At 38.8% G+C, this 15,962-nt stretch overlaps 2 protein-coding genes across 5 annotated transcripts; both read right to left on the reverse strand.

The window, feature by feature from the left end:
• Positions 1 to 209: 209 nt before the first annotated feature.
• LOC144700984 (ethylene-responsive nuclear protein / ethylene-regulated nuclear protein (ERT2)) lies at positions 210 to 1,639 on the reverse strand. 4 transcript variants are annotated; one of them, XM_078572608.1, is made up of 2 exons: positions 571 to 1,639; positions 210 to 452 (listed from the first exon to the last, which is right to left on the reverse strand). In XM_078572608.1, the coding sequence occupies exon 1, from the start codon at positions 1,435 to 1,437 to the stop codon at positions 589 to 591; it is 849 nt and encodes a 282-aa protein (XP_078428734.1). In that variant the 5' UTR covers positions 1,438 to 1,639; the 3' UTR covers positions 210 to 452; positions 571 to 588. The 4 variants fall into 4 exon arrangements, with proteins under 4 accessions (XP_078428734.1, XP_078428735.1, XP_078428736.1 ...); XM_078572609.1 differs by having other exon boundaries at positions 210 to 473; XM_078572610.1 differs by having other exon boundaries at positions 551 to 1,639.
• A 7,585-nt stretch (positions 1,640 to 9,224) lies between these two features.
• On the reverse strand, positions 9,225 to 10,027 carry LOC144700985 (uncharacterized). The gene is made up of 2 exons (XM_078572612.1): positions 9,823 to 10,027; positions 9,225 to 9,745 (listed from the first exon to the last, which is right to left on the reverse strand). The coding sequence occupies exons 1-2, from the start codon at positions 9,913 to 9,915 to the stop codon at positions 9,257 to 9,259; spliced, it is 582 nt and encodes a 193-aa protein (XP_078428738.1). The 5' UTR covers positions 9,916 to 10,027; the 3' UTR covers positions 9,225 to 9,256.
• Positions 10,028 to 15,962: the final 5,935 nt, after the last annotated feature.

Genomic DNA, 15,962 nt, shown 5'->3' on the forward strand with positions numbered 1-15,962 from the left:
CTTCGTAGAAACTTTTACTTTTTCCAGAACTTTGGAACTCATGGCACTAATACTATGTCTCAGATTAAACAGGGAACCTTCACAAAGTGATGCATAAGTCAATCTCTATCCTCCCCATCGATAGTTGTGCCACTTCTTATAAATAATGCGCAGATCCCATAGTCTTTTTTTTCTTTCAAATGGGGTCACTCTTCAAGTGCTGCTTTACATTTTTCATCAATAACTATATAAAAAGAGGAAAAATGTTATAAAGAACACACGGGTACCATGAAAAGCGTTGGAGAAACCATACTTTCAACTAACGAATTTATTCGGCGAGAACACCGGAACATTCCAAATAATTCCACCGCTGATTACCGCTCTTAAAGCTTGCCTCAACTTCTATCCTGCAGCTCCAGACGAACAGCCCGTTTCTCATGGGAGAGTACTTCTAATGTCTTCTCCTTGATCAACTGCGCAGAAATGAAGAAAGCCTGGGTTTTGATGATGACAACCGTTCATCGTCCAAAATTCATCAAACTGAAGGGATAATCTCAAGAAGAGCCGGTACCCGGAGAGAGAAGAGATTACCACGGCGGACGATAATAATCAACTATCATTGCTGGATGCGACGGAGCTCTTCCGAACGAGCTTCTTCAGCAGTCTCTTCGCCCTTCCTCTGGATTTCCGGGGCTTCTCTAGTCGTTTCTCTTCTTCCTCCTCTCCCTCACGCTCTTCCTCCTTCGTTTGAACAACCTCCGGCGAACGCACCTCCGACGGGGGGCCCCCCGTCCAGCTCCACTCCGACCCGTTATCAGGCTCGTCGGCGACGTCTTCTCCTTCGTTGAAGCCCAGTCCGCTTTCCACCAACTGAACCGACTCCGTCTCAACAATCTCGCTCTTCTCCGACGTAGCCCGCACGGGAAGAAGCCTCTTGAAGACGGCCTCCAGGAGCAGCGCGGCGACGGCCGAGACGCTCACGCCGAGAGCGATCTTCTTGCTGCCCACCATGAGAACGACGGCCAGGATGAACACCCTCGTCAGAACAAGAACCCACCTCCTCTTCCCGTTCTCGACAGGCCTCTTCTCCGAATCATCCTCCTCTTCTTCCAATTCTACTTCTTCTTCTTCTTCTTTCTTTGGGGACTGGGAAGGCCCGTCTTCTCTGTGTAGCGGTTCTAGAATTCTCTGTTCCGTTTCAAAAGTCTCGGTGGGAGGGGAGTCGATAATCTTCTGTTCGGGGGGGCGGGAGGCCTCCATGATGACGGCCGCGAGCGAGGCCATGGTGGAGAAGCCGGCGTTTTCGACACTGGGGGGGTTACTACGGCGTCGCCGAGGGGGGCGCTTGGGCCGGCTGACGCTGTCGTCGTCGTCGGCGGGCGGGGCCGGCATGTCGCCGTCGGAGCGCCGCAGCCATGAGACGGCGCGGCGCTTGTCCTTGCTCTTTCCGCTCCGCATGGCGTCGCTGCACCCAACGGCCTCGCGGCGACCATGCCGTGACGACCATGCGACTAATTTAGACACTGCCTGGAATCCCCGCGAGATGCGGAAAGAGAGAGATGGCCAGAAAGAGGTGGAGGTTTTTGAAACCAGTTTTACTAATAATTGATATTCGAGTGGAGGTTTGCATCGCCGTGGTATATCTCATTTGGCATTTTTCTTCTCTTCTTCGGAGACCCAAAGGAGAACAAATTTTATTGTCAAATCTTACAACGAGCATCATTCATCTTGCGCCACCATTTCATAAATGGTGGTAGTTATCCTGCCACTTTCATAACCCTACATTCCGCATATCAGATGAGGGCAACATTATCATGCATCATTTCGTTATTATTGGCGAGAAAGAGGTGGAGATTTTTAAACCAGTTTAACTAATAATTGATATTCTCGTAGAGGTTTGCGTCGCCGTGGTATATCTTCTTCAGCATTTTTCGTCTCTTTTTGGGTAACCCAGAGGAGAACAATTTTTATTGTCAAATCTTACAACGAGCATCGTTCATCTTGCGCCACCATGTCATATATGGTGGAAGTTATCCTGCCACTTTCATAACCCTACATTCCGTATATCAGATGAGGGCAACACTATCATGCATAATTTCTATCTTAGTGGGAGGCCCAACGGCAAACCAAATTTCTTATCAATGGTTCCTTATTTTTCAACATGCATCCATTATCATTCGCCACTAGGCACATTTAATGATCCACACAAGCGTAAATAAATGTTGAATGGTTTTTCTTCAATTCTAGAACAAGCATCATCATTGTCATCACAAAATTAAGTTCCAGTGCATCCATATTAGTCTTTGATTCCTGTGTTCATCATCCATGGACTCATTTATTGATCCACACAAGCATAAATAAAGATCAAACAGCTGCTTATGTTTTCTAATCCTAGAACATACATCGGTCGTAATGAACCATCACATTATAATTGCTTATAGTTATAGTGCATCTTTGATAACACTGACACTAGATTATATACCTCATCATATCAGAAGATGGCACCTATACTGTTCATTGATCTAAACAGCATCACATCCATTGTGATATTTAGCACTGGTGATGGTCTTTGCCCCCCAGTGGACTAGGTGTGGCAAAAGACCACGGGAGAGATGGAAGGTGGCAAATAGACACCAACGATTTTCATGGGAGGTTCTTGGGTCTGCCCACTTACCATATTGAATGAACCTCCTTTGGGGCTCAGTTTTCTTTATTATTTAAGGGCCAATGACCCCTAGTTTTGAGTTTTCAAATATGATGCATGAGAATTGTTTGAAGCTGCCGAGGTCTGGAGTTTCTAACCCATTCATGTTCCACTTTCTCCTTTGTTTTCCTTTATACGGGCATCTCTCCTTGGCATCTATTTCCGTTCTAGTCCATATAGAGTAAGAAATTCAATAATTGATTTGTCTGTAGGGATTGGAATTTCTTTCAAACAAATATTTATTCTCATTTAATGATTCTTAAATTTTGATTTTTTCTCTTCCATTTTATCTCATTGGAGGCTACATATTTTTGTTATGATCCTGCATTAATGCTTAGCTTGCATAATTGTCTTCAGGTAGTAAAAAAATAGATGAACAAAACAAGATATTTGGCATGTATATTTATAAATATTAGGTGAGAAATATATTGTGATTCATTTAAAGGGGTAATTTTTCAGGAATGTTTCATATAAATAGAGCAAATAATGATGAATTAGTGGGTGATTCCGTAGAAAATATCTATTTAGTATTGGGATTTGAGGAATATATTTTTAATATGAAGTCCATAAACTAGGGAGAACTTTTCTATCATGTATGTCATTTTCAATACCAAGGTTGGTATTTTTGTCAGATTTACTTATGAAAACTTTTCTAAGTCAATATGATGAAGGTGCATTTTTCTTTGGTGAATTGGATTATTTGGTATATATTACATGATGTAAGAGTTTTCTTAGAATATAATTGGTGTTTGGGTTGACTTTTGTTAGTGTAGACTTGACGTGTGATTTGAATTATTATTGAAGTCCACAATGTGTTAGATTAAGAATGGTGATCCAATCACTCAAAAATCTACAGTTCTGGTGTGTACTCTTTGACTTCTATGTACAACCATAGCTGTTTACATTTTGGAAACAAAGTGGCCAGATATGCATTGTATTTAAAGCTATTTTTTAGTACAGGTTAATGATACATCCAGCAATATAACACTTATCTATTACGTGATAAACAGTTTTTTTAGTAAATAATAAGGACTACCTAGCGAGACAGAAGCATATTTATGTGAAGTATTATAAGAGCTGTGAGTTGGTGAGTAAGGAGACATCTACCTAGTGTAAGCCATTTCAGAGTAAAATGCCATAGGTATGTTAATTAGAGCCTTAAGGATGGACACGACCAAAGAGTGATTAGACTTGATTCATGTTTCAACTATATGGACTGAAGGCGGACTCAATACATGAACAAAATATAACTCCAAATGGTACTGTGATGGTGTCTAAATGACGCAAGTGTCTGCTTCCATAATCAGTTAGTAAAATGAGAGGCAACGACAGGGAAGATGGTTGGTAACTAAAAGCCTTAGAATTTCTATGGGTAGTAAGACTGCTCATACCTTGGTGGTCGAAAGTCCATTAAGGAAAAAAATGATTTAAATTGTTTTATGGTCCAAAAGTTTTTTATTTAGAAGTGAAAGAATTTTCATGATAATGGTTTTTAGGTAAAGAGAGTCAGATTTTTCCTTATTCTTTCCTGTCATGTTCTCTCCTTTCTCTCTTCAGCCTCCTTGTTTCATACTCCAATTGCCATTTATTGCGGCTAAGGGCCTTAAAATAAGTGCAACCAGTGATTTATACGAGGTCAGTTGAATCATCCTAGAGCATTAACACGTGATTAAATCGATCTTCATTGAATTATTTATGTATTATAATTTATTATTTACATCAACCAAATCATTTCTTTCATAATAATGCATTATTATTAATATTGGCCTCCATATATGTCTACAGTGCGGTATTCACAAAGGTATTTTTACGGAAATATTATCTTTTTATGACACATCCTTTGTTCTAAAAATGGAAATCTAAAAGGAAAAAGGACATATAACTTATAAAGCAGACATCGGGTTGAAATACGTCACCACAAGGTCATTATTTATGATTAAAATCTCCTTAATATGGTAATGGTCCAATTCACGATGATCAAGCTACAAGAAATAAAATTTAGGCTAAAATATATTTAAAATTAACTTATATTTTTATTATTTGTGGGTTTTTAGATATTTTCAATTAAGTGGACAAAACATAGTGGAAATAAATTTTAACAGATAATCATGTAGACGGATTTTACTAAATTTTCAGTATTTAAGAGAATTTGTTGAAATTAAGAAAAATATATTCAAATACTCTGGGTAGGCATGCAAGCGACAAATTTTGGTGGAGGTTATGCTGACCAGGGTACAGCTTGTTGGCAGTGGGGGATAGTAAGAGGTAGAATTTGGTTTTAATATGCAGTGAATGAAAATTTTGTACCTTTCTCTACAAGATGTATTTTTGCTGTGGTTGGCAGTGAGGGAAAGCTTTTCATCTATGCTAACCATTTTACGTGGAGAATCTTTGGAGAAAAATTAAATATATGTTTAAGAGATCACACAAAGTTTGGGTCAAGTGGTTTTTCTTCTTTATGAATATTGATCAAACAAGAATTCTCTCTCCCACACTCTTTAAAAAAATTGAACAAAAAAAATATGATTTATTAGGTATACAACAACATCTTGGGCGAAGAAATCCATGATAAGGTACAAAGAGCAAGGGAAAGAGATTAAAGGAAGTGCCCTAATTCTTTTAGCCCGTAGAGTTAGGTCAAGAGGTTTGGAGGGATAAGATGAGTTGATCTGTATCTTGGATACAATTCCCACATTTGCAATATTCGGATCTAGACTTTCTAAATTCAAAAGTATAGGTTAATTCTACCGTTATTGCCTTCATTTGACACAACATTTAAAAGAGTTTCAATGGGCTCCAGGAGTGGTCCCCATGTATAGTAGGCTTATTGAAAAATATGTACAATCTTAACCAAGTGTCAGGAAACTCTCACACCATAATTTGATCATGTTATTTTTAACATCAAATTATGTCAAAATATGTAATTTGATACTTGAATTTTCTAATTATTTTTCGTTTGACACCTGGCTTTACACCAAATAGGGCTAAAATGAGAAATACTGAATCATTTCATTGTGTCATATCTTTTATATATTTTATCATCTTATGTGATTACAACACTTTACTCCTTAGAGTCAAGCAGATTTTTCTTGTGTCTTCTTGGCTTTTGAACTGAGTACAGACCTTAGGCCATTATTTATGCAATGGGGAGAAAAAGGGAATCTCAAGCCACTTATTGGATTAGAAGAGGAAACCCAAGCCATGACCTGGACATAAAAAGTCTGATTTTTGTTATTCAGCTCAATCTCATCAAATATGATCCATAAAAATCCACATTTAAACGCTCAAACCTCCAAACTATTTTCAAATGTGCATTGAAAGATGATAGTCAAAAAACGAAATTAAAGGAAGGGACATATTTATATACAACTTACTTCATATACGCTAAATTAGAAATAAAATGATGATAACATAATGGAGAAAAGTAGAACATAAATAGGTTTATTTAGTCATTATCAACTTACTACTACATTATTGCCCTATGAGGTCAATGCCTGGAACAGATTTCCCATCCACCAAGTGGGCATTCAATGGACTTTAAGATGAAATACAAGCTGGCATACAATCCAGAGGAATCCCAAACTCATTATTGAAAATTGACTAAAAGAGGGTGCCTTCAATTACACTAACACGATATCATTATAACCAAAGGGAATTTTCTTTTCCTTCATTGAATGTAAAGTTTAATTTAAAACATTGATTATGAGGATTCTGAAATTATCGACGAAGTGAAGACAACTAAGCCAGAAAGAAGAGGGCACGTTGTTTCATCTGATGGATAACCCAAGTTCTCATTATATCCATTTATACAAAATATCTCCTATAGATCCGAGAAGGCAGTTAAAATGTACAGCAAACTATCAATTAATGTTTTATTGATATTTTGCGGTCGTTCATAAATGACTTTAATTAGTGTGTTTTGAGTTTCTTAATAAATGTCTTATCGAATCAGCCGGTGTTTTAAATAGTGTTTTGATTTATGTTTGACGGAATTGGTGGGAATGCATAACTACCACCCTAGTTGGGTTTCTTCAGGGCCAACTGGGTGCGGACCTTATCACTACTCTACGTGCTTCACCTACCAAAGATATTAAACGGGGGCGTTGGGTGCGACTATCTTCTTATACATCACTTTCAATAACATGGCTGCCCATTGAATCACAGCGGATAAGTCGGCCCAATCCCTAATATCAGATGACATCCATACCAAATTTCTCTCACACTAGAATTTCGCTTAAAATAGCCTTGGCCGGGCTATTTTATCTCTGGGTTTGACCGCCATCCGATTTGGGCATGTTACTAACCGACGAAAATATAAGTTATACTAATAGGCAAAACTATTCAGCAAGACTGTAGCATCCATACGTTTATTGTTTTTCAAAATGAACAATATTTACACTACGACTTGTATATGAAGGGTTTCTGCTCTCGGAACTCGATATTTTCCAAAGATAACGATGAAATAGTGTGGCTTGAAATGGGCCACATGATACATAAATCCTTGCTTGTGCTGATAATGCATCTCTTATTAAATCGAAACGCGTATCTCTGTATCGTTGTTTGCTCCCGTGTATCTCCTTTGTCGAACATCGTTTTTACATCCCCCCTCTCGCTTTTAAACGTCTGTATAACTGTCTCTCTGTTCAAGCAGTCGATCTCTCTTCCTCGCTGTCTGCCTCTCTCGCTCCCTCCCTCCCTCCCTCTCTCTCTCTCTCTCTCTCTCTCTCTCTCTCTCTCTCTCTCTCTCTCTCTCTCTCTCTCTCTCTCTCTCTCTCTCTCTCTCTCTCTCGCTCTCCCTCTCTCTCGTTCTCTCACTCTCTCTCTCTCTCTCCCTCTCTCTCGTTCTCACACACTCTCTCGTTCTCTCACACACACTCTCTCTCTCCCTCTCTCTCGTTCTCTCACACTCTCTCTCGCTCTCCCTCTCTCTCGTTCTCTCACTCTCTCTCTCTCTCTCCCTCTCTCTCGTTCTCACACACTCTCTCTCTCTCGCTCTCTCTCTCTCTCTCTCTCTCCCTCTCTCTCGTTCGCTCTCTCTCACTCTTTCTCTCTCGCTCTCTCTCTCTCTCTCTCGTTCGGTCTCACTCTCTCTCTCTCGTTCGTGCTCACTCTGTCTCTCTCGTTCGTGCTCACTCTGTCTCTCTCGTTCGTGCTCACTCTGTCTCTCTCGTTCTCTCTCTCTCGTTCTCTCTCTCTCTCTCTCTCTCTCTCTCTCTCTCTCTCTCTCTTTCTCGTTTGCTCTCGTTTTCTCTCTTTCTCTCGTTCGCTCTCGTTTTCTCTCTATCTCTCTCTCTCTCGTTCTCACTCACTCACTCTCTCTCTCTCTCGTTTTCTCTCTCTCAGTCTCTCTCTCTCTTTCTCTCTTAACTATGGTCTGCATCTCTGTCTGCTTACGTATCCCTTAGGCTAACATAGTTTATTCCTCTCGTGAACTCTTTCTCGAGTTTACACAATCTATTAATATATTCGAATAAAATAACCGCCACTACACCCAGTAGCATTATCAGCCAATGCGACTTATTTTCTTACGCGCCCCTTAGGTTAACGTAGCTTTTCACGCCTCTCTCTCTAAAAATATGAGAAACACTTTAAATCCGCGTTTCTCTCTCTTAAATTATGGCCTGCTGGCACTGTATGCTTACGTACCTCTCCTTCGGCAATTTAATATGACATCCCTCTCGTGAACTCTCTCTCGGATTTATATAATCTAATAGTATATTCTAAGATGAACAAGTAACAACTGAATTATCCGCGCACGCCACGCGGGTAGCTTATCTCTATCACCTCACGTCCACAAATGGTTAACCAACTTTTTTCATGCCTGTCTCCCCAGTAAGATAAGAACAACAGTTAAACTCTCCAACCTATCAAGTAATTTCTCTCTCTCAACCTGATTAGTGGAGCATTCAAGGCTCGGAAGACCATCAATTATGGCCCATCAATTATATCACGCACCATGATCACAGTAAAAGAGAACATAGTCTGGGAAAGTTCATCTTTACTATTATCTACACATGTGGTTAACCAAGTTTTTTCATGACTCTGTCTCCCCAGTAAGGTAAGAACAACTCCAACCTATCAACCTCTCTATCATCGTACGTCCACAAATGGTTTACCATGTTTTTTGATGCCTCTATGATTCCCCAAGAATAGAAGAACCATAGCTAATCTCTCCAACCTACCAAGTAATTTCTGTCTCTCACAACCTGATTGGTGGTGCATTCAAGGCTCTGAAGACCGTCAACTATGGCCCATCAACTATATCCCGCACCATGATGACAATAGAAGAGATCATAGTCCGGGATAGTTCATCTTTCCGTTCATGTACACATTGTTAACCTAGTTTTGTCATGCCTCTTTGTCTCCCCAGTAAGATAAGAACAACAGTTAATCCCTCCAACCTATAAAGTAATTTATGTCGCTCACAACCTGTCGCTCTGAAGACCATCAACTATGGCCCATCAATTATATCACGCACCATGATCACAGTAGAAGAGATCATAGTTAGGGACAGTTAATATTTACGATCATGTACACAAAATGGGAAAGTATCAATGGAATTTCGCCCAAAAACTAGAAGAACTTCACCGTTCTGAGGGGTTCATCGTTATGGACGCCGCTAAGAGCATTAAGATCAATCTTACGCTTCTTCTGCGGCGGTGGGAGAGGAACCGGCACGGCGGAGTCACAGCGAGGGCACCGCGGTTTAGAGAGAGAGATAAGAACGTACAAGAGGCAGCTTGGGCAGCCCGCCGCTACCATCTCCGCCGGGGCGGCGTCATCCGTCGTCGTGCTTGTAGAATCACCGTCCGCATCATCCGACGGCCGGCGTCTCGCTGACGACGTCGTGGTGGAGGAAGACGCCGGCGACGTTGACCCGCCGGAGACGTCCGATCTGTTCAGCCGTTCCAGCGCAGACTTAACCTTATCGAGCGTGCAAACACTCTGGTACTCCGCCGGAGGCGCCGCTAGAGACCAAAGATTAAGATCAAGCGGTGACGAGGACGAAGGCGGGGGCGGTGGGGGCATGTTGAGGTCCTGAAACTTGCTTCCTCGTCGCCGCTGCGATCAAAGAGAGAATCAATCAAGAGATGAACGGCGGAGAATTCTCGTGGGAGATCAGGTGGGTAAGATTTTACCATGAACTCGGGGATTTTCTCTAAGTCTTCGGCGTCGAGATGGCGTTGTTTCTTCGCGAGGAGCCTCACGAGAGAGGTGACGTCGGCCGCCATGAAAGAGTTCGGGAGAAGGATTTTAGACAAGTTTCGAAGACAAAAGCGGAGGAAGAGGAGAGGGGAGCAGTTACGAAGCACCTGATGCTGGGCCGACCTCTATTTAAGTAGATTGGCTCCGAGTTTCGCCATTTAATTCGGGAAGTAATGAATCGATGAGAACAATAAAAGGCATTCACATCTCAACCTCTCCCCCCCCCCCCCCCCTTTCTCCTCCTTGCACGTGAAGTTGACTGGTAACTTGGACGTGCTGGTCAATATTTTAGGTCATTATAGCACCCATAACGTAATCTTATCAAAATAATACCATGAGATGATCATGGGCAGGGGCAGAGTTTCTGGGTCAACGTTGGGATGCGATGTTATTAGAGAATGTATCACCTGTTCCATGTCCAACAGCATTTAGGTTTGTGCAGTTGCTGCGAAAACTCTTACATTAACAAAAAAATATTACATTTTGTGTCGTTACTTTTGCCCATAACTTATCTGATCAATATAATATCACGACATGATCGTGGGCATAAGATCCGATTAATGAATTTAACGCGGTTTAGGTTTGCACAATTGATGGGAAGATACTAAAATCGTTAAAACTTATAATTAAGTTGGACCATTTAATTATCATTGACATTGATGTTCTGGTCAATATTTTGGGTCATTAGGCTTGCCCTTCATGCATCCAATCAAAAGATGGTCCCGACATGATTTTGGGTGAGGCAGATTTTGTAGGTCAACGTAGACAAAATTTGGGATAAATGTATATATATATATGTTTTTATTTAGCTAAGTTTAGGGTTTCTAATAAAATAAAAATTAAAAATCAAGAACCAGGACATAAAGTGCAAGTTTAAACATCTCCAGCACGGCTTCTCTAAAAGCGACTTGCATTATAGAGATATAGAAATTTCATTCTAATAAAAGCCAGTGTGCGCCGATCGACCTGACAATGGTGACAATCCAATAATGCCTTTTTCTTTGAATTGAACGTCGTCATATAGGACTACAAATTAAATAGTTAATTATATCTCCAACTAACGAATAAAATTAAACATTGCTACACCGAATAACTAAATAAGTGTTCTAGTGACTGTGAACTTTATACTATTTATTGAACATCATCGGCATCGAAAGATCGATACATACGGTTTATCAATGGATACTAAGCTATAAAGGAAATTTCCTTACTAATGCAATAGTAATAATCCCACCAGTCCACAAAGATATGGCTTCTGAGTTAGCGTGGAAGAATCGACAACATTAATGATGAAAGACCTGTATGTATCGATATTTCGATGGAAAAAAAAATGGTTGTAGCCCATAAAGAGACGTAATTATTGCTACGATATTCATCTTTTCACTGTAAAACTCATTGCACGAAGGAATTCACATCGATAACTACCAATTGCTATAAAAAATTAGAAGTGAATAATCCCATGGTAAGAATAAGAGATAATCAGATGCAAAGATTGCGCGTCAATGTGTGAATGAGAATTGCTTCGCCCATAGTCATTACGGATCTGCGGATTACAAATCAATATAAAGTTTGGATTTTTCCTAAACAATATCGCACGAGAAAACAATAGAAACTTAGAAAGCGTGAAAGAAAGAACAACTTATTCTCGAAAAAGAGATTTTTCTGAGTCGATGACTTTTGACCGAGGTTTATCTTCTACGCACGCATCCGCATTAATGAAGGGCCAAACGTGGGTCGTACTTCTCGAGAGCAGCTATCAGAAAAAGCAGGTGACCGAATCAAGGCCGTCGATTTAATAATGTGGGTCCCATTTCTCTATTGAATTTAATAAATTTCTACAAAATCTCCTCCTGTTTGAGACTTGAAAGCGTCACATTTATGAAGAGTTATGGAGACCTTGACTTCGCCCTGGAGCCTCTGGACTTCTCCCACATTAAATTCTTCCAATCAGCGTATGATGATACGATGATGATACTTGCATACCCATAGAAGTAAGAACAGCTCATCTTTCTTTAATGTCGCGTGTTGGATCATGAATCTCATAAATGAGTAGTTTCAATGAATAAATTAACAGAGCAATCTTTCAAGGGAGTCGGTGGGTTCTCCTTGTTTTTCCCCAATGAATTAATGCACCCAAACTAGCATACTAACTTTTGTCATGGGTCGGCCATTATGATCCAAAATTAGGATATTTCCGAGAAGTTGTAGTCTTAAAGAAAAGTCGGTTCGACTAGCCCAGTGAGATCGTTGAAACAAACAAATATCCAGTATTAATGGATAAATTTCTACTTTAGCTCCATGTATATGTTTTGACAGAAAAAGAGTGGCAATCGTAGGCATTCAATGAAGGGCGCAGAAATTTGGTTAAGATAAGACCCTACTCGTGGGCTCTTCCCCGTTTTGCGTGCGGACCACCCACGGCCACGGGCTTCATCAATTCTCCCAGTTGACAAGCATGACGAAAAAATTGAAGTAGGCAAGCGGCCATTGAAACCTGGTAGGCATATGCGTTTAATACAATTAAAACGTTCAGCCCTCATCAATGCTCCACGGATTAATGTTATTGCTATTATAACTATGAGTAGTGAATAGTTTGTTCTAAACTATTACCTCAATATGAAAGTATTTTGTTTGTTGTGAGATTAGATCATTTCCCAGAAGACAAGTGTTTTTTAAAGTTATAGAATGTGAGGAGAAGACATGCAGTTCTCTTTTTATTATGACTTGAATAGGAATTGTAACGAAGAACTGTAGAACTGTAGAACTGAGCGCAGGAAATATTGACGGAATTTGAGGACTTGAGGGGCTAAGTCAGTAGGGAAAATGGGCTGTGCTGGAGATCAACAACACTGAAATTTAATAGAAATATATTAGTTATCAATAGTTTTGAGATATTACCAAATATGAAACTATTACGTTGACTGTTGAACTGAGGGCAGCACCGATAATGAGGCAATTTAATGATGTGAGGTCTGCTGCATTAAAGCCTGCCCCCCTCATTAAAACCAATGCATACAAATCGTCGTCTTTCTTGGATAGGGACGACCCGGCCACTTGACATGTACAGCAACAGCTGCCCCAAAACCAACGGACACGTCTCTACCTTGGACTTTAATGTTTCGCATATGTCTAAACATCTTAGTTAGACACAAAGGGGGGTCGGGTTGAATATGGACGGTCTCGCATTTATAAAGGATTGGGAACTTACCCCACTACATTAATTGACGTTTCGTCTTGAGTCATTCAAGAGGCTCTCTGAATAGATTGATAGAGATAGGTAGATAGCTGAGAAGACACGTAGAAATTAAAAGTATTTGCCAAAGGAGAATATAAAGTATTTGGACCTCAAAGAAGATAAAGTGAATGTCACCCACCCTTTCTCTCTATTCTAAAGCAGTTGAGATATGTTAATTTTCTATATTCGTCGACCAATAAATGAGCTGAAGAGAGGCGATAAATTTTTAACTTTTTATCTGCTGGTGGAGCAATAATTTTAATATTTAAGTTTATGGGTATGTCTCGATAATTCTCAATAATGAAGTCCACTGCAAACTTTTACTCTCACATGCATTTTATAAGTAATTCTTCAGACATTGAGAAATAGAAAATTTGCATGTTGGAACCTAATCCCTCATCAGCCTAAACCATTTGACAGCTTTGATGATGGCCTCATTATGTTGCTCTAGGATTATTTTCATAGGCAACGTTGCCGCATCCTTTATTGGCACTTTGGCAGGACACGAACGAAAGGATGAAAGTACGAAATCCATAAGGCAACTAAGAAACAAAAATCGAAAACGTAATGAATCAAAGACATAAATGATCTATGACGAGACAAAGGCTCGGATTTCATTGTCTGTGACTTTCTGGGATTTAAATGTGGGCATGAGGCTTGGTAATAGAAAAACATACCCTATTTCTGCACTTGGTATTCTTTAAAGAGCGAGCATCCGGCGGCCTTAACGCCTTAACATATTCTTGATAAGGAAACTTGCAAGTCATTTTCTAGTCTATGTATTACTTTTAACGATATATTTTTTAATATTTAATCATTGAAATGTTTCTGAAGATTTCTACTTATTTTTGTGAGATATTTGTTATTGAGGTAGACCTTTTTCTTTTTAAGGGCCGCTTAGCTCTCTTATTTTTTCCTGTAGAATCCATAAGGGAGAATGGTCTTCTGGACCTCCTCCAGATTCGCCCTCTATTATTGTCGCAAAAATCAACAGGCAAGAGATGTCATGGACCATTGATTTTTAGGAGAGCAAAACTATCCAACTGGTTTACCTTTCTATTTTTTATGATATTCAGAACATATATCGGTCGTGTTATAAATCTTCATTTAAAACATTACGAAGTTGAGTTAATAACATTGATTTCTCCTTCATTTTGACTCTGAAAATTCTCCAAAAGTAAGCGAATAATCTAGAGATAATGATCTCCATTTTCCTATATTGTCTACCTAACAGGTGGATTGCATATCTTTTATAGGAAGGAGAGGAGAATCAAGGAAATGTCACATGTGGGACCAAGACCCCTAAAACACTATTGGACGATAAATAAGTCTATGTTCTCTGATAACATTAAAAGGCCGAGTAAATAACCTTGATTTCTCTTCTATTTTGATCTTAAAAATCCCCAAAAGTTAGTGAATAACATAAACATAAAGATCTTCATTTTCCTATCAATAAGTAATTGTTTCATAGTTTTAAATAGAATGGCGTTGTCCAATTCATACATCTGACTGTTGAATTTATCATTTGGTTGACAAAATAATCTAAGAAACATTAAAAGAGTTTCAGTATTATCTATTGTGATAGGAAACATAGTAATGCTAATGTCCGAAAAAACAACACCTATAATCGAAGGTTGTAACCATTAATCATTTGTTCAAAAGGCTATTGTCTTAGTAAATGAAAATACTAAGCACTGATTTGATAAAGTGTGATTCAATTTCTTGGCTTCATAAGGAATTATTGACCTCTTCTCATGGTTTACCATGAGTTAACGCATGTAAAAAAAAATTCCAAGAATTGACCAGGCAACCTACTAATACATATTTTCTGAATATACATCAATACTAAACATTTCAAATCATTAGTTGACATGAATGAAAAAATGGTCCCCCTGAAGGAAGTACCTTTATTTTCAAGCTTCATTTAAAGTTATTTAGAACTATCCAACCTATACAATACAGATCCTATAAACTCTAAAAAATACATTCCATATATTTAATTGCATATCAAAGTATATGTTTTTTACTTTGTTGACTAATAGTAACATGAGTTAACATATATAAAACTAGTCCCCCTAAAGCAAATACTTTGACTTTGAATCTTCACGTCAGGTTTTTTACACTCTATCTGTTAATAATCTTTCTTACCAAATATATAATTCTTGTAATACCACATCATATAATGCTTACTATCCAAAAGACTCCAAAGTTAGGATAAATCAATAAGTAAAGAATAAATCCACCACGATTCACGAATAGGATATCAGGAGTAGGAAACTCCAAATATGAGTTTTCCAAGTTCGGAGTAATTCAATGGGGGTGACCTATTAAGTCCATAGTAAGGATTCCATTTGCCAAAAGTTTAGAAACTCCAAAGTAAATACCAATCTAAACTTAATAAATTATTTTAACTTTGGATATTATCTAGTAACCCATAAAAATGTTTGTTAAAATGAATGAAGATGAGCCAAACATAACATGAACAAACCTATGATTTATCTTTCTAATCTTCAAAGATTCCATCCATTCGTAATATGCATGAAAATAATTACTAAATAAAATAAAACCAAATGATTTAAATATGGAGAGAATGTAACGGTACATAAATAAAGGGATAAATGTATAATTCCCTTTTCTAGTATCCCATAGTTTTATACCTTTTGTAATAATGATTTTTGTCTCAAATTGGTAACTAGAAGAAGCATAAAAGGAAACTTTCACTTCAGGTGTCTATTCTGCATTGAGATGAACTAGGATTCTTCTTCTATTTGTGGTTCATTGATAAAATATTATTAATGAGATAAAATATATTAAACTTGGGTAAAGAATCTAATTTTA

Source organism: Wolffia australiana, chromosome 3, assembly GCF_029677425.1.
Source record: "Wolffia australiana isolate 7733 chromosome 3, ASM2967742v1".
In the NCBI taxonomy this organism is placed as follows: Eukaryota; Viridiplantae; Streptophyta; class Magnoliopsida; order Alismatales; family Araceae; genus Wolffia; species Wolffia australiana.

Excerpts from the sequence above, each read along its gene's own strand:
- LOC144700984 (XM_078572608.1), bottom strand. The coding sequence starts at position 1,437 with ATGCGGAGCGGAAAGAGCAAGGACAAGCGCCGCGCCGTCTCATGGCTG.
- LOC144700985 (XM_078572612.1), bottom strand. The coding sequence starts at position 9,915 with ATGGCGGCCGACGTCACCTCTCTCGTGAGGCTCCTCGCGAAGAAACAA. Across the intron at positions 9,746-9,822 it reads AGAAAATCCCCGAGTTCATG|CGGCGACGAGGAAGCAAGTT; the intron begins GTAAAATCTTAC and ends CTTTGATCGCAG.